Source organism: Scyliorhinus torazame, chromosome 8 (genome assembly GCF_047496885.1).
Source record: "Scyliorhinus torazame isolate Kashiwa2021f chromosome 8, sScyTor2.1, whole genome shotgun sequence".
Taxonomy (NCBI): Eukaryota; Metazoa; Chordata; class Chondrichthyes; order Carcharhiniformes; family Scyliorhinidae; genus Scyliorhinus; species Scyliorhinus torazame.
In genome coordinates, this window is record NC_092714.1 from 581,849 (window position 1) to 600,941 (window position 19,093).

Sequence of the window (19,093 nt, forward strand, 5' to 3'; positions counted from 1 at the left end):
GGAGCAGCTGAGAAAGGTGAGGGAGGCGATCTCTGAACATGGAGAGAATGCCAGCAGAATGCTTGCATAGCAGCTTAGGAAGAGAGAGGCAGCTAGGGAGATAGGGAAAGTAAAGGATGGAGATGGGTACCTGGTTGGTGATTCAGCAGGAGTGAATGAGGCATTTAGGGATTTCTACGGCAGGCTGTACAGGTCGGAACTCCCTACGGGGCCGGAGGGGATGAGGCTCTTCTTGGAGGGGCTGAATTTCCCAAAGGTGGACGGGGAGCGGGTAGAAGGGCAGGGGGCCCCCCAATTGGGCTGGAAGAGATAGTGGAGGGCTTGAAGGCCATGCAGTCGGGTAAAGCCCCGGGGCCGGATGGGTACCCAGTGGAGTTTTATAAAACGTTCTCTGGGATATTGGGGCCGGTGTTGATGGGGATGTTCAATGAGGCAAGGAAAAGAGGGGTGTTGCCCCCGACGATGTCACAGACAACAATTTTGCTGATCCTTAAGCGGGACAAGAACCCGGAGCTGTGTGGGTCCTACAGGCCGATATCCCTGGTGAATGTAGATGCCAAGTTGCTGGCCAAAATCTTGTCCTCCAGGATCGAGGGTTGTGTTCCGGAAGTTATTGGGGAGGACCAGACGGGGTTTGTTAAGGGTAGGCAGTTGGTGGCCAATGCAAGAAGGCTGTTAAATGTGATCATGATGCCCCCAGAAGGTAGGGAGGTGGAGGTAGTGATCGCAATGGGTGCGGAAAAGGCTTTTGATCGGGTAGAATGGGATTAACTGTGGGAGGTAATGGGAGGGTTCGGATTTGGGCGGGGCTTTATTGACTGGGTCAGGTTGCTGTATCAGGCTCCTGTGGCAAGTGTGCGGACGAATAGGACAACATCGGACTATTTCAGACTGCACCGGGACACGAGACAGGGATGCCCCCTCCCAAATGTTGTTTGCGCTGGTTACAGAGCCGTTAGCAATTGCTCTGAGAGCCTCGAGGGTCTGGAGAGGACTGGTCCGGGGTGGGGGGGTGGAGCACAGGGTTTCGCTCCATGCGGATGACCTGCTTCTGTACGTTTCTGACCCAATAGAGGGGATCGAAGAAATCATGAGGATTCTAGGGGAAGTTGGCCGGTTTTCGGGGTCTTAGCTTAATATGGGAAAGAGTGAGATGTTTGTGGTCCAGGCGAGGGGACAGGAGAGGCGACTGGGAGAGCTGCCGTTTAGGTTAGTAGACCTAGGCATCCAAGTGGTGCGGGAATGGGACCAGCTGTATAAATTGAATCTGGCCCGACTGGTGGACCAAATGAAGGACGAATTTCGGAGATGGGACGCGCTTCCGTCGTCTCTGGCTGGGAGGGTGCAAATGGTAAAGTGACGGTCCTCCCGAGATTCCTATTTGTATTTCAGTGTATCCCCATTTTTATTCCGCGGTCCTTTTTTAAGCGGGTCAACAGAGTAATCACGGGCTTCGTCTGGACGGGCAAGACCCCGCGAGTAAGGAAGGTAATGGTTGAGCCAGGCTCAGCCTGATACAATTTAAGGTCGTTCATCGGGCTCACATGACAGTGGCCCGGATGTGCAGATTCTTTGGGGTAGAGGACAGGTGCGGAAAATGTGTGGGAGGACCGGCGAAGCATGTCCACGCGTTCTGGACATGTCCGAAGTTTAGGGGATTTTGGCAGGGATTTGCGGACGTCATGTCCACGGTGTTAAAAACAAGGGTGGGGCTGGGTCCAGAGGTGCCGATTTTCGGGGTGTCGGAAGACCCGGGAATCCAGGAGGAGAAAGAGGCAGACATTCTGGCCTTTGCTTCCCTGGTAGCCCAGAGACGGATACTATTAGCTTGGAGGGACTCAAAGCCCCGAAGTCGGAGACCTGACTATCGAACATGGCTCGCTTTCTCTGTTTGGAGAAAATCAAGTTCACCTTGAGGGGGTCACTGTTAGGGTTCACCCGGAGGTGGCAACCGTTCGTCAACTTCTTTGCGGGAAATTAATCGTCAGCAGATGGGGGTGGGGGTGGGGGGAGTAGTTTAGATTAGAGTAGGGGTCAATACGCCTGGGACCTGTACGAGAGGTAAATGGCCTTTGCACTATGTTTATGGTTTCATGTATATTGTTTATTTTGTTGTTGTTGCTATACCAAAAATACCTCAATAAAATGTTTATTAAAAAACAAAGTTAGTGAGACACGACCTCCCCTTCACAAAACCATGCTGCCGCTCGCTAATACCTCCATTTGCTTCCATATGGGAGTAAATCCGAAGAATTCTCTCCAGTAATTTCCCTACCACTGACGTAACACTCACCGGCCTGCAGTGCCCTGGATTATCCTTGCTACCCGTCTTAAACAAAGGAACAACATTGGCTATTCTCCAGTCCTCTGGGACAGCACCTGAAGACCGTGAGGATCCAAAGATTTCTGTCAAGGCCTCAGCAATTTCCTTTCTTGCCTCCTTCAGTATTCTGGGGTAGATTCCATCAGGCCCTGGGGACTTATCCACCTTAATATTTTTCAAGACTCCCAACACCTCGTCTTTTTGGATCTCAATGTGTCCCAGGCTATCTATTGTCCATGCCGCCCAGTTTCTATCACTAAGCTTGTCCCACTTGCCTGCATTTGGCCCATATCCCTCTGTACCCACCCTGCCCATGTAACTGTCTAACTGCTTTTTAAAGCACAAAATTGTTCCCGCCTCTACCACTGCCTCTACCAGCCCGTTCCAGATGCTCACCACCCTCTGTGTGAAGAAATTTCCCCTCTGGTCTCTTTTGTACCTCTCCCCTCTGGCCTTAAACCTATGCCCTCTAGTTCTAGACTCCTCTACCTTTGGGAAAAAGTGTTGACTATCTACCTTATCGATGCTCCTCATTATTTTGTAGACCTCTATAAGATCACCCCTAAGCCTCCGACGCTCCAGGGAAAAAAGTCCCAGCCTCTCCTTATAACTCAGACCATCAAATCCCGGTAGCATCCTCGTAAATCTCTTCTGCACTCTTTCTAGTTTAACAATATCCTTCCTATAATAGGATGACCAGAACTGAACACAGTATTCCAAGTGTGGCCGTACCAATGACTTCGACAACTTCAACAAGACGTCCCAACTCCTGTATTCAGTATTCTGACCAATAAAACCTAGCATGCTGAATGCCTTCTTCACCATCCTGTCCACCTGCGACTCCACCTTCAAGGAGCTATGAACCTGTACCCCTAGATCTCTTTGTTCTGTAACTCTCCCCAACTCCCTCCCATTAACTGAGGCGGTCCTGCCCTGATTCGATCGACCAAAATGCATCACCTCACATTTATCCAAATTAATCTGCCATTCATCGGCCCAGTGGCCCAATTGGTCAAGATCCTATTGCAATCTTACATAACCTTCTTCGCTGTCCACTATGCCACCAATCTTGGTGTCATCTGCAAACTGACTAACCATGCCTCCTACATTCTCATCCAAATCATTAATATCAATAACAAATAGCAGTGGACCCAGCACTGATCCCTGAGGCACACCACTGGTCACAGGGCCTCCAGTTTGAGAAACAACCCTCCATAACCACCCTTTGGCTTCGGTCCCCAAGCCAATTTTGTATCCAATTGGCTACCTCACCCTGGATTCCATTATGTATTCTAATTGTAACATCCTCAAAAAACTCTAATTTGTCAAACATTGTTTCTCTTTCATTAATCCACGTTGGCTCTGTCCAATCCTAGCATTATTTTTAGGTGTCCACATATCATATCCTTTATTACAGATGTCAGACTATCAGGTTCCCCCTTTTCTCGCCCCTTCCTTTATTAATAATAATCTTTATTAGTTTCACAGGTATGCTTACATTAACACTGCAATTAAGTTACTGTGAAAACCACTATTAAAAGACTTTATGGTGAACAGTGGAGAACCTTCCAAGTGATTTTTCACAGTGCTCAGCAAAGGTTTGTACCAACAAAAAGGAAGGACGGTAGAAAGAGGGAAAATCGACCGTGGATATCTAAGGAAATAAGGGAGAGTATCAAATTGAAGGAAAAAGCATACAAAGTGGCAAAGATCAGTGGGAGACTAGAGGACTGGGAAATCTTTAGGGGCAACAGAAAGCTACTAAAAAAGCTATAAAGAAGAGTAAGATAGATTATGAGAGTAAACTTGCTCAGAATGTAAAAACAGACAGTAAAAGTTTCTACAAATATATAAAACAAAAAAGAGTGGCTAAGGTAAATATTGGTCCTTTAGAGGATGAGAAGGGAGATTTAATAATGGGAGATGAGGAAATGGCTGAGGAACTGAACAGGTATTTTGGGTCAGTCTTCACAGTGGAAGACACAAATAACATGCCAGTGACTGATGGAAATGAGGCTATGACAGGTGAGGACCTTGAGATGATTGTTATCACTAAGGAGGTAGTGATGGGCAAGCTAATGGGCTAAAGGTAGACCAGTCTCCTGGCCCTGATGGAATGCATCCCAGAGTGCTAAAAGAGATGGCTAGGGAAATTGAAAATGCATGAGTGATAATTTACCAAAAATTCACTGGACTCTGGGGTGGTCCCGGCGGATTGGAAATTAGCAAACGTGACACCACTGTTTAAAAAAGGAGGTAGGCAGAAAGTGGGTAATTATAGGCCAGTGAGCTTAACTTCGGTAGTAGGGAAGATGCTGGAATCTATCATGAAGGAAGAAATAGCGAGGCATCTGGATGGAAATTGTCTCATTGGGCAGACGCAGCATGGGTTCATAAAGGGCAGGTCGTACCTAACTAATTTAGGGGAATGTTTTGAGGACATTACCAGTGCGGTAGACAATGGGGAGCCAATGGATGTGATATATCTGGATTTCCAGAAAGCTTTTGACAAGGTGCCACACAAAAGGTTTCTGCAAAAGATAATGATGCATGGCATTAAGGGGAAATGCCATGGATAGAGGATTGGTTAATTAATAGAAAGCAAAGAGTGGGGATTAATGGGTGTTTCTCTGGTTGGCAATCAGTAGCTAGTGGTGTCCCTCCGGGATCAGTGTTGGGCCCACAACTGTTCACAATTTACATAGATGATTTGGAGTTGGGGACCAAGGGCAATGTGTCCCAGGTTTGCAGACGACACTAAGATGAGTGGTAAAGCAAAAAGTGCAGAGGATACTGGAAGTCTGCAGAGGGATTTGGGTAGGCTAAGTGAATGGGCTAGGGTCTGGCAGATGGAACACAATGTGGAGAAATGTGAGGTTATCCATTTTGGTAGGAATAACAACAAAAGGGATTATTATTTAAATGATAAAATATTAAAACATGCTGCTGTGCAGAGAGTCCTGGGTGTCCTAGCGCATGAGTCGCAAAAAGTTGGTTTACAGGTGCAACAGGTGATTAAGAAGGCGAATGGAGTTTTGTCCTTCATTGCTGGAGGGATGGAGTTTAAGACTAGGGAGGTTATGCTGCAATTGTATAAGGTGTTAGTGAGGCCACACCTGGAGTATTGTGTTCAGTTTTGGTCTCCTTACCTGAGAAAGGACGTACTGGCGCTGGAGGGTGTGCAGAGGAGATTCACTAGGTTAATCCCAGAGTTGAGGGGGTTGGATTACGAGGAGAGGTTGAGTAGACTGGGACTGTACTCATTGGAATTTAGAAGGATGTGGGGGGAATCTTATAGAACATATAAAATTGTGAAGGGAATAGATAGGATAGATGCGGGCAGGTTGTTTCCACTGGCGGGTGAAAGCAGAACTAGGGGGCATAGCCTCAAAATAAGGGGAAGTAGATTTAGGACGGAGTTTAGGAGGAACATCTTCACCCAAAGGGTTGTGAATCTATGGAATTCCTTGCCCAGTGAAGCAGTTGAGGCTCCTTCATTAAATGTTTTTAAGATAAAGATAGATAGTTTTTTGAAGAATAAAGGGATTAAGGGTTATGGTGTTCGGGCGGGAAAGTGGAGCTGAGTCCACAAAAGATCAGCCATGATCTCATTGAATGGCGGAGCAGGCTCGAGGGGCCAGGTGGCCTACTCCTGCTCCTCGCTCTTATGTTCTTATAAATCACTATTAAATAGTAATCTGACATTTGCTGCCTTCCAATCTGCAGGAATAGAAACATAGAAAAAATAGGAGCAGGAGGAGGCCATTCGGCCCTTCGAGCTGCTCCGCCATTCATCATGATCATGGCTGATCATCCAACTCAATAGCCTAATCCCACCTCTTTCCCCCCCCCCCCATATCCTTTGATCCCCTTCGCCTTAAGTGCTGTGTCGAACTGCTTCTTGAAACCATACAATGTTTTGGACTCAACTACCTCCTGTGGTAATGAATTCCACAGGCTCACCACTCTCTGGGCAAAGAAATTTCTCCTCCTCTCTGTCCTAAATGGTCTCTCCCGTATCCTCAGACTGTGACCCCTGGTTCTGGACACACCCACCATTGGGAACATCCTTCCTGCATCTACCCTGTCCAGTCCTGTTAGAATTTTATAGGTTTCTATGAGATCCCCCCTCATTCTTCTGAACTCCAGCGAATACAATCGTAACCGATTCAATCTCTCCTCATATACGTCAGTCCTGCCATCCCAGTAATCAGTCTGGTAAACCTTTGCTGCGCTCCCTCAATAGCTAGAACATCCTTCCTCAGATAAGCAGGCCAAAACTGCACACCGTATTCCAGGTGTGGCCTCACCAAGGCCCTGTATAATTGCCCTGTTTGAATCTGGCTTTTGGTTTATCTGCCTGTCACTTTTCTTGTTCCCCTTTCTAGCTTTTGTTTTTGCCCTCATTTCCTCCTCCTCTGACTCCTTGCATCGGTTCCCATCCCCTTGCCATTTTAGTTTAAACTTGCCAGAGTCTCTCGAATTTTGGCAGATGACCATCAATACATCCACTCTCTCTACAGCCACTTCTATCAACACGCTGGGATGCAGATAATCAGGTCCAGGAGATTTAACAACTTTCAGAACTATTATTTTGTCCAGTACTACTTTTTGCTAATTCTAATTTCTTCCAGGTTCTCAATCTTAATAATATAATCTTTATTAGTGTCACAAGTAGGCTTACATTAACACTGCAATGAAGTTACTGTGAAAATCCCCTAGTCGCCACATTCCGGCGCCTGTTCGGGTACACTGAGGGAGAATTCAGAATGTCCAATTCACCTATCAGCACGTCTTTCGGGACTTGTGGGGGGAAACCGGAGCACCCGGAGGAAACCCACGCAGACACGGGGAGAGCGTGCAGACTCCACAAAGACAGTGACCCAAGCCGGGAATCAAACCTGGGTCCTTGGCGCTGCGAAGCCACAGTGCTAACCACTGTGCTATCGTGCCGCCCTGGTTCCCTAGTATTTCTGGAAGGTGTTTGTGTCGTCCATGAAGACAGACACAAAATATTTGTTTAGTTTCTGTGTCATTTAGATGTGCATCTGGATTTCCAAAAAGCATTTGATAAGGTGCCACACAAAAGGTTAATGGGCAAAATAAAGGCTCATGGAGTTGGGGGGTAATATACTAACATGGGTAAAGGATTAGGCGGCACGGTGGTACAATGGTTAGCACTGCTGCCTCATAGCGCCAGGGACCCGGGTTCAATTCTGGTCTTGGGTGACTGTCTGTGTGGAGTTTGCACGTTCTCCCTGTGTCTATATGGGTTTCCTCCGGGTGCTCCGGTTTCCTCCCACAGGTCAAAAGATGTGCAGGTCTGGTGGATTGGCCGTGATACATTGCCCCTTCGTGTCCAGAGATGTGCAGGTTAGGTTACGGGGATAGGGTGGGGGTGTGGGCTTAGGTAGGGTGCTCTTTTGGAGGGTCGGTTCAGACTCGATGGGCTGAATGGCCTCCTTCTGCACTGTAGGGATTCTATGGTTAATGGACAAGAAGCAGGAGGTGGCCTTATTTTCAAGTTAACAGGTGGGGAATAGGACGAATGCTGCAAGGATCAATGCTGGGGCCTCGACTATTTACAATCTATACTAATGATATATTACTCTCTGCCTCTTCATCTAAGTTTGATGTACCAAACTAAGTGGAAAGATGACTTATGGGAGGGACACAAGCTGCAGAGGGATCTCGGCAGGTAAAGTGAATGGGCAACAAGATGGCAACAGATAGAGTATAATACAGGGAAATGAGACAATAAGGTTTTAAGACTAGGAATGCAGAATATTTTTAAAAGCTCTGTAGCTCATAAATGTTGAAGTTCAAATAGACGAGGGATGTGTTCATACAAGGGTCACAGGATATTAGTATGCAGCTGCAGCAAGCATAGTCCAATGGCCTGGTGGTCTTTACTGTGAGGGGTTGGAGTACTAGAATAAATAAGTCTTACTGCAGTTATCCAGGGTTTTAGTGAGGCCACATCTGGAATACTGTGTGCAGTTTCCGTCTCCACATTTAGGAATTGGAGGTGGGACAGTGAAGATTCACTAGATTCACCAGGATGAGAGGGTTGTCCTGTGAAGGGAAGCTGAGTAAACTGGGTTCATATACTCTGGAGTTTGAAAGAATGAGAGGTTATCTCATTGGAAGCTACAAGATTGTGAAGGGGTTTGATGGGGTGAACGCTGAGAGATTGTTTCCCTGGTCGGAGAATCTAAAACATGGGCAGAGTCTCAGGATAAGAGGCTGATCCTTTAGGACTGAGATGAGGAGAAATTAACTTCACCCAAAGGACTGTGAATCTTTGGAATTCTCTATCCCAGAGGGTTGTGGATGTTCCATTGTTGAATATATATAAGGCTGGGATAGACAGAATTTTGGTCTCTTGGAATTATGGAAGATGGGGAAAGGATTGGGAGAGAAGAGTTCAAGCTTAAGATCAGCCAGGATTTGAATGGTGGAGCAGCCTTGATGGGCTGTGTGGTCTACGCCTGCTCATATTTCTTGTGCACAGCACAGGGTTAAATACAGAGTAAATATCCTGACAGTACGTGAGGTTAGAACTGGGTCCCTGTGTCTATTGCAGGTAATGGATGTTCTCCATGCAATGGGTCCTGACACTGTGGTGATCACAAGCTCCGATCTCCCATCTGCTCTAGGAAACGACTACCTAGTGACTCTTGGCAGCCAACGGAAGGGTAAGTGAAGCTGTTCCTAATCGGAATTGAAGAAAATAAGTTTGTTTCTAACAATGTGATTTGACATAGTACAGATTTTCATGCAGCTTAGATATTAACTGTCTGCTGTGGTTCAGTGGGTAGCACTTTCCTGCCGAACCTGAGGGTTAGGCCGGGATTCTCTGATTCCAGTCTGCCTCGCTACCGCTGTTAGCGAGAACGGAGAATTTGGCATTCCGCCAAATCTCCCATTCACTGCGGCGGCACCGGAGAATCCCGCCGGCGTGGATGGACGGAGGATCCCGCTGGCGTGGATGGACAGAGAATCCCGCTGGCGTGGATGGACGGAGAATCCCGCTGGCGTGGATGGACGGAGAATCCTGCTGGCGTGGATGGACAGAGAATCCCGATGGTGTGGATGGACGGAGAATCCCGCCAGCGTGGATGGACAGAGTATCATAGAATTTACAGTGCAGAAGGAGGCCATTCGGCCCATCGAGTCTGCACCGGCCCTTGGAAAGAGCACCCTGCCTAAGCCCACACCTCCACCCTATCCCCGTAACCCAGTAACTCCTCCCAACCTTTTTGGACACTAAGGGGCAATTTATCATGGCCAATCCACCGAACCTGCACATATTTGGACTGTGGGAGGAAACCGGAGCACCCGGAGGAAACCCACGCAGACACAGGGTGAATCTGGAGCCCGCTGGCGTGGATGGACTGAGAATCCTCCCCAAGTTACACAGTAATGTCTTACACTCTGCCAGCGCTGCCGGGGATGTTGTTTTTAACGGAGTTTGGAACAGGAGCAATGCCCCTTTGAGTTTCTTCTGTTATTCGGGTGACATTAAACCAACACTTTCACCTGGGTAAAAGATTCCGTGGTATTATTTTGAAGATGAGCTGGGGAATTCCCCCCATCGTCCTCGCTGGTATTTATTCCGACATCACAGAAAAGATTATCTGGGTCGTTACCACATTCCTGTTTGTGAGAGCTTGCTGTTTGCAAAGTAGCTATCAATTTCCTGCAAAGCAATAGTGATTATAATTCATAAAGTACATCATTGGCTGGAAAGCACTTTGGTAAGTGAAAGGTGCTATAGAAATGCAAGTCTTTTTAAGTAGGGATAGAGTTTTGCTGTTAAACTGCAATATGCCCAGAATTCTTTACTGCTTTGTAACCAGTGACCAAACGCTCATGTTTTTACCCCCTCTTCCCCCCCCCCCCCCCCCAGCGCCCTGTGTTACTGACTGTATCTCTACTGATGTTAATCCAGCTCCCTCACACTGCCACTCAGTAACCCCTCTTCCCCCCAACACCCTGTGTCAGTCCAGCTCCCTCACACTGTCACTCAGTAACCCCTCTCCCCCAGCACCCTGTGTTACTGACTGTATCTCTACTGATGTTAATCCAGCTCCCTCACACTGTCACTCAGGAACCCCTCTCCCCCAGCATCCTGTGTTACTGACTGTATCTCTCCTGATGTTAATCCAGCTCCCTCACACTCACTCAGTAACCCCTCTCCCCCAGCACCCTGTGTTACTGACTGTATCTCTACTGATGTTAATCCAGCTGCCTCTCACCGTCACTCAGTAACCCCTCTCCCCCAGCACCCTGTGTTACTGACTGTATCTCTACTGATGTTAATCCAGCTCCCTCTCACTCACTCAGTAACCCCTCTCCCCCAGCACCCTGTGTTACTGACTGTATCTCTACTGATGTTAATCCAGCTCCCTCTCACTCACTCAGTAACCCCTCTCCCCCAGCACCCTGTGTTACTGACTGTATCTCTACTGATGTTAATCCAGCTCCCTCTCACTCACTCAGTAACCCCTCTCCCCCAGCACCCTGTGTTACTGACTGTATCTCTACTGATGTTAATCCAGCTCCCTCACACTCACTCAGTAACCCCTCTCCCCAGCACCCTGTGTTACTGACTGTATCTCTACTGATGTTAATCCAGCTCCCTCACACTGCCACTCAGTAACCCCTCTCCCCCAGCACCCTGTGTTACTGACTGTATCTCTACTGATGTTAATCCAGCTCCCTCACACTGTCACTCAGGAACCCCTCTCCCCCAGCATCCTGTGTTACTGACGGTATCTCTACTGATGTTAATCCAGCTCCCTCACACTGTCACTCAGGAACCCCTCTCCCCCAGCATCCTGTGTTACTGACTGTATCTCTCCTGATGTTAATCCAGCTCCCTCACACTCACTCAGTAACCCCTCTCCCCCAGCACCCTGTGTTACTGACTGTATCTCTACTGATGTTAATCCAGCTCCCTCTCACTCACTCAGTAACCCCTCTCCCCCAGCACCCTGTGTTACTGACTGTATCTCTACTGATGTTAATCCAGCTCCCTCACACTCACTCAGTAACCCCTCTCCCCAGCACCCTGTGTTACTGACTGTATCTCTACTGATGTTAATCCAGCTCCCCCACACTATCACTCAGTAACCCCTCTCCCCCAGCACCCTGTGTTACTGACTGTATCTCTACTGATGTTAATCCAGCTCCCTCACACTGTCACTCCATAACCCCTCTCCCCCAGCACCCTGTGTTACTGACTGTATCTCTACTGATGTTAATCCAGCTCCCTCACACTGTCACTCAGTAACCCCTCTCCCCCAGCACCCTGTGTCAGTCCAGCTCCCTCACACTGCCACTCAGTAACCCCTCTCCCCCCAGCACCCTGTGTCACTGGCTGTATCTCTGCTGATGTTAATCCAGCTCCCTCACACTGTCACTCAGTAACCCCTCTCCCCCAGCACCCTGTGTTGCTGACTGTATCTCTACTGATGATAATCCAGCTCCCTCACACTGTCACTCAGTAACCCCTCCCCCCCCCCTCCCAGCTCCCTCACACTGTCACTCAGTAGCCCCTCTCCCCCAGCACCCTGTGTTCCTGACTGTATCTCTACTGCTGTTAATCCAGCTCCCTCACACTGTCACTCAGTAACCCCTCTCCCCCCAGCTCCCTCACACTGTCACTCAATAACCCCTCTCCCCCAGCACCCTGTGTTACTGACTGTATCTCTACTGATGTTAGTCCAGCTCCCTCACACTGTCACTCAGTAACCCCTCTCCCCCAGCACCCTGTTTTACTGACTGTATCTCTACTGATGTTAATCCAGCTCCCTCACACTGTCACTCAGGAACCCCTCTCCCCCAGCATCCTGTGTTACTGACTGTATCTCTCCTGATGTTAATCCAGCTCCCTCACACTCACTCAGTAACCCCTCTCCCCCAGCACCCTGTGTTACTGACTGTATCTCTACTGATGTTAATCCAGCTCCCTCTCACTCACTCAGTAACCCCTCTCCCCCAGCACCCTGTGTTACTGACTGTATCTCTACTGATGTTAATCCAGCTCCCTCACACTCACTCAGTAACCCCTCTCCCCAGCACCCTGTGTTACTGACTGTATCTCTACTGATGTTAATCCAGCTCCCCCACACTATCACTCAGTAACCCCTCTCCCCCAGCACCCTGTGTTACTGACTGTATCTCTACTGATGTTAATCCAGCTCCCTCACACTGTCACTCAGTAACCCCTCTCCCCCAGCACCCTGTGTTACTGACTGTATCTCTACTGGTGTTAATCCAGCTCCCTCACACTGTCACTCCATAACCCCTCTCCCCCAGCACCCTGTGTTACTGACTGTATCTCTACTGATGTTAATCCAGCTCCTTCACACTGTCACTCAGTAACCCCTCTCCCCCAGCACCCTGTGTCAGTCCAGCTCCCTCACACTGCCACTCAGTAACCCCTCTCCCCCCAGCACCCTGTGTCACTGGCTGTATCTCTGCTGATGTTAATCCAGCTCCCTCACACTGTCACTCAGTAACCCCTCTCCCCCAGCACCCTGTGTTGCTGACTGTATCTCGACTGATGATAATCCAGCTCCCTCACACTGTCACTCAGTAACCCCTCCCCCCCCCTCCCAGCTCCCTCACACTGTCACTCAGTAACCCCTCTCCCCCAGCACCCTGTGTTCCTGACTGTATCTCTACTGCTGTTAATCCAGCTCCCTCACACTGTCACTCAGTAACCCCTCTCCCCCCAGCTCCCTCACACTGTCACTCAATAACCCCTCTCCCCCAGCACCCTGTGTTACTGACTGTATCTCTACTGATGTTAAACCAGCTCCCTCACACTATCACTCAGTAACCCCTCTCCCCCAGCGCCCTGTGTTACTGACTGTATCTCTACTGATGTTAGTCCAGCTCCCTCACACTGTCACTCAGTAACCCCTCTCCCCCAGCACCCTGTTTTACTGACTGTATCTCTACTGATGTTAATCCAGCTCCCTCACACTGTCACTCAGTAACCCCTCTCCCCCCAACACCCTGTGTCAGTCCAGCTCCCTCACACTGTCAAACAACAAAGAACAAAGAAATGTACAGCACAGGAACAGGCCCTTCGGCCCTCCAAGCCCGTGCCGACCATACTGCCCGACTAAACTACAATCTTCTACACTTCCTGGGTCCGTATCCTTCTATTCCCATCCTATTCATATATTTGTCAAGATGCCCCTTAAATGTCCCTATCGTCCCTGCCTCCACTACCTCCTCCGGTAGTGAGTTCCAGGCACCCACTACCCTCTGCGTAAAAAACTTGCCTCGTACATCTACTCTAAACTTTGCCCCTCTCACCTTAAACCTATGCCCCCTAGTAATTGACCCCTCTACCCTGGGGAAAAGCCTCTGACTATCCACTCTGTCTATGCCCCTCATAAGTTTGTATACCTCTATCAGGTCGCCCCTCAACCTCCTTCGTTCCAGTGAGAACAAACCGAGTTTATTCAATCGCTCCTCATAGCTTATGCCCTCCATACCAGGCAACATTCTGGTAAATCTCTTCTGCACCCTCTCTAAAGCCTCCACATCCTTCTGGTAGTGTGGCGACCAGAATTGAACACTATACTCCAAGTGTGGCCTAACTAAGGTTCTATACAGCTGCAACATGACTTGCCAATTCTTATACTCAATGCCCCGGCCAATGAAGGCAAGCATGCCGTATGCCTTCTTGACTACCTTCTCCACCTGTGTAGCCCCTTTCAGTGATCTGTGGACCTGTACTCCTAGATCACTTTGACTTTCAATACTCTTGAGGGTTCTACCATTCACTGTATATTCCCTACCTGCATTAGCCCTTCCAAAATGCATTACCTCACATTTGTCCAGGTTAAACTCCATCTGCCATCTCTCCGCCCAAGTCTCCAGACAATCTAAATCCTGCTGTATCCTCAGACAGTCCTCATCGCTATCCGCAATTCCACCAACCTTTGTGTCGTCTGCAAACTTACTAATCAGACCAGTTACATTTTCCTCCAAATCATTTATATATACTACAAAGAGCAAAGGTCCCAGCACTGATCCCTGTGGAACACCACTGGTCACAGCCCTCCAATTAGAAAAGCATCCCTCCATTGCTACCCTCTGCCTTCTATGGCCTAGCCAGTTCTGTATCCACCTTGCCAGTTCACCCCTAATCCCGTGTGACTTCACCTTTTGTACTAGTCTACCATGAGGGACCTTGTCAAAGGCCTTACTGAAGTCCATATAGACAACATCTACTGCCCTACCTGCATCAATCATCTTAGTGACCTCCTCGAAACATGTCACTCAGTAACCCCTCTCCCCCAGCACCCTGTGTTACTGACTGTATCTCTACTGATGTTAATCCAGCTCCCTCACACTCACTCAGTAACCCCTCTCCCCCAGCACCCTGTGTCAGTCCAGCTCCCTCACACTGCCACTCAGTAACCCCTCTCCCCCCAGCACCCTGTGTCACTGGCTGTATCTCTACTGATGTTAATCCAGCTCCCTCACACTGTCACTCAGTAACCCCTCTCCCCCAGCACCCTGTGTTACTGACTGTATCTCTACTGGTGTTAATCCAGCTCCCTCACACTGTCACTCAGTAACCCCTCTCCCCCAGCGCCCTGTGTTACTGACTGTATCTCTACTGATGTTAATCCAGCTCCCTCTCACTCACTCAGTAACCCCTCTCCCCCAGCACCCTGTGTTACTGACTGTATCTCTACTGATGTTAGTCCAGCTCCCTCACACTGTCACTCAGGAACCCCTCTCCCTCAGCACCCTGTGTTACTGACTGTATCTCTACTGATGTTAATCCAGCTCCCTCTCACTCACTCAGTAACCCCTCTCCCCCAGCACCCTGTGTTACTGACTGTATCTCTACTGATGTTAGTCCAGCTCCCTCACACTGTCACTCAGGAACCCCTCTCCCCCAGCACCCTGTGTTACTGACTGTATCTCTACTGATGTTAATCCAGCTCCCCCACACTGTCACTCAGTAACCCCTCTCCCCCAGCACCGTGTTACTGACTGTATCTCTACTGATGTTAATCCAGCTCCCTCACACTGTCACTCAGTAACCCCTCTCCCCCAGCACCCTGTGTTACTGACTGTATCTCTACTGATGTTAATCCAGCTCCCTCACACTGTCACTCAGTAACCCCTCTCCCTCAGCACCCTGTGTTACTGACTGTATCTCTACTGATGTTAATCCAGCTCCCTCACACTGCCACTCAGTAACCCCTCTCCCCCAGCACCCTGTGTTACTGACTGTATCTCTACTGATGTTAATCCAGCTCCCTCACTCTGTCACTCAGTTTCCCCCCTCGCTCCCCCCCCCCCCCAGCACCCTGTGTTACTGACTGTATCTCTACTGATGTTAATCCAGCTCCCTCACACTGTCGCTCAGTAACCCCTCTCCCCCAGCACCCTGTGTTGCTGACTGTATCTCTACTGAAGTTAATCCAGCTCCCTCACACTGTCACTCAGTAACCCCTCTCCCCCAGCACCCTGTGTCAGCCCAGCTCCCTCACACTGCCACTCAGTAACCCCTCTCCCCCCAGCACCCTGTGTCACTGGCTGTATCTCTACTGATGTTAATCCAGCTCCCTCACACTGTCGCTCAGTAACCCCTCTCCCCCAGCACCCTGTGTTGCTGACTGTATCTCTACTGATGTTAATCCAGCTCCCTCACACTGTCACTCAGTAACCCCCCCCCCCTCCCAGCTCCCTCACACTGTCACTCAGTAACCCCTCTCCCCCAGCACCCTGTGTCACTGACTGTATCTCTACTGGTGTTAATCCAGCTCCCTCACACTGTCACTCAGTAACCCCTCTCCCCCAGCACCCTGTGTTACTGACTGTATCTCTACTGATGTTAAACCAGCTCCCTCACACTGTCACTCAGTAACCCCTCTCCCCCAGCGCCCTGTGTTACTGACTGTATCTCTACTGATGTTAATCCAGCTCCCTCACACTGTCACTCAGGAACTCCCTCCCCCAGCACCCTGTGTTACTGACTATCTCTACTGATGTCGACCAGTCCTAGAGAAATTGGTAGGATTCGTAATTAAGGAGGTTATAGCAGGATACCTTAGAAAATTGTGAGATCTGGCAGAGCCAACATGGTTTTATGAAGGGGAAACTATGTTAAACTAATTATTTGAGTTTTGTGAGTGAGGATGTAAATTCATCATGGATAAAGGGGGATCAGTAGATGTGTATTTGGATTTCCAAAAGAAATTTGATAAGCTTCCACATCAAAGGTTACGAAAGAAGATAAGAGTGTGGTGTAATATATTAGCATGGATACGGGATTAGTTAGCTAACAGGAAGCAGAGTTTAGGGATAAATTGGCCTTTTCAGGTTGGAAGATGTGATAAGCGGTGTGCCATAGGGATCAGTGCTGGGGTCTCAACTATTCACAAATCTACACCAATGAATTGGATGAAGGGACAAGATGTAGCTCAATTAGCTGATGTCCCCAACATAGGTCGGAAAGTAAATTATCAAGAGAAGATTGCGTCTCCAAATTAATAAAGGTAGGTTAAATGAGTGGGCAAAAAATTTGAGAGATAGAGAATAATGTGGGAACGTGTCCACTCTGGCAGGAAGAATAGAAAAGCAGCAAGTTATCTAAATGGAGAGATTCAGCAGAACTCAGTGTTACAGAGGGATCTGGATGTCCTGGTATGTGAATCACAAAATGCTGGCATTGTGGTACGTTAAGTGATTCGGACGGCAATGCAAGAGGAATGGAATATAAAAGAGCTGTACAGGACCCTAGTGAGACTGGATCTGGAGCAGTGTACACAGTTTTGGTTGTCTTAAATGAAAAAGATATAATTGCGTCAGAAGCAGTTCAGAGATGGTTCGCTCGAATGAATCCTGGGATGAAGGGGTAATCGAGGAAAGGTTGAAGTTGGGCTTTACCCATTGGAGTCCGGAAGAGTGAGAGCGGATCTTAATGAAACAGTTAATGAAACAGTCTAATGCAGGTAGGGAATATACAGTGAATGGTAGAACCCTCAAGAGTATTGAAAGTCAAAGAGATCTAGGAGTACAGGTCCACAGGTCATTGAAAGGGGCAACACAGGTGGAGAAGGTAGTCAAGAAGGCATACGGCATGCTTGCCTTCATTGGCCGGGGCATTGAGTATAAGAATTGGCAAGTCATGTTGGAGCTGTATAGAACCTTAGTTAGGCCACACTTGGAGTATAGTGTTCAATTCTGGTCGCCACACTACCAAAAGGATGTGGAGGCTTTAGAGAGGGTGCAGAAGAGATTTACCAGAATGTTGCCTGGTATGGAGGGCATTAGCTATGAGGAGCGGTTGAATAAACTCGGTTTGTTCTCACTGGAACGAAGGAGGTTGAGGGGAGACCTGATAGAGGTATACAAAATTATGTGGGGCATAGACAGAGTGGATAGTCAGAGGCTTTTCCCCAGGGTAGAGCGGTCAATTGCTAGGGGTCATAGGTTTAAGGTGAGAGGGGCAAGGTTTAGAGTAGATGTACGAGGCAAGTATTTTACGCAGAGGGTAGTGGGTGCCTGGAACTCGCTACCGGAGGAGGTGGTGGAAGCAGGGACGATAAGGACATTTAAGGGGCATCTTGACAAATATATGAATAGGATGGGAATAGAGGGATACGGACCCAGGAAGTGTAGAAGATTGTAGTTTAGTCGGGCAGCATGGTCGGCACGGGCTTGGAGGGCCGAAGGGCCTGTTCCTGTGCTGTACATTTCTTTGTTCTTTGTTCTTTGTTTGAAACAAATCTGATCCTGAGGGGATTTGATGGAGTGAGTACCAGGAAGATGTTTTGGGGAGGCTAAGACCAGGGGCCATAGTTTAAGGATAAGAGGTCTCTATTTTCAGACTGATGCTCAGAATTGTTTCCCCAGAGGTCGTTCTCTTCCCCAGAGTTCAGTGCAGGCCGGGTCGTTGGGTCATTGAATTTAGTCAAGACTGAGTTAGACAGATCTCTGATTGACAAGGGAGCCGAAGGTTCTGGAGTGACAGATGAGAGACCGGAAAGGGGAGTCGGGACCACAATCAAATCTGCCCTGACCTTCTCGATTAGTAAAGCAGGCTCGAGGCGCCAAGTGGCCTACTCCTGAATCCTCTGCTCCTAATCCAGCTCCCTCACACTGTCACTCACTCCTGGCATTAGAGTGTCAGCCTTGATTTGTTTGTTTGTGCCCTGGGGAAGGACTTGAATCCCGAACCTTGTGGTTCAGAACCCAGTGTGCTACCAACCGAACCTTTGGAGACCACAGCTGTGATCCCATCAGGGCTCCAGCGAGCCATGGAAACAACTCCGCCTGTGGCCCGGATTGCATTCCAGCTGAAGTCTTCAAAGCAAGTGAGTGTTTGCTCACATTAAGACTCTATACACTCATCCTACAGATTTGGGAGGAAACTGAATCCTCACTCCCCTAATGTGACAATTGTAACCATCTTCAAGGAGGGAGATAAATGATGCTGTGGAAACTAACAAGGTAGTTCCCCCTTGTCAATAGCAGGGAAATTCCTGACACACATTCCCCTGAACCGCCTACTTCCTGAGGCCGAAGAAATATTTCCAGAGTCACGGTGTGGCTTTAGACCTTCCAGAGTCGGACAGAGTTTTAGATGCCAGACAAATTCAAGAAAAATATCAAGAACATCAGCAGGAACTCTTCATTGCATTCATTGACCTGGCTCTCTGGATTGTATTTCAATCTGGATCTTCCCAATTCTTCATCACTATCCTGCTGCTGCTTCAT

At 48.6% G+C, this 19,093-nt stretch overlaps 2 protein-coding genes across 3 annotated transcripts in view; one reads left to right on the forward strand and one right to left on the reverse strand.

The window, feature by feature from the left end:
- Nucleotides 1–19,093, reverse strand: part of LOC140427619 (ribosomal RNA processing protein 1 homolog B-like) — a 944,136-nt gene that overhangs the window by 320,536 nt on the left and 604,507 nt on the right. The gene's annotated exons all lie outside the window — the stretch shown is intronic.
- The window catches only part of LOC140427612 (pyridoxal kinase-like), an 88,610-nt gene that overhangs the window by 23,875 nt on the left and 45,642 nt on the right, over nt 1–19,093 (forward strand). For both annotated transcript variants that reach the window (XM_072513020.1, XM_072513022.1), the window contains exon 6: nt 8,910–9,021. In XM_072513020.1, coding sequence (XP_072369121.1) covers nt 8,910–9,021 — 112 coding nt within the window. The remainder of the gene's footprint in view (nt 1–8,909; nt 9,022–19,093) is intronic.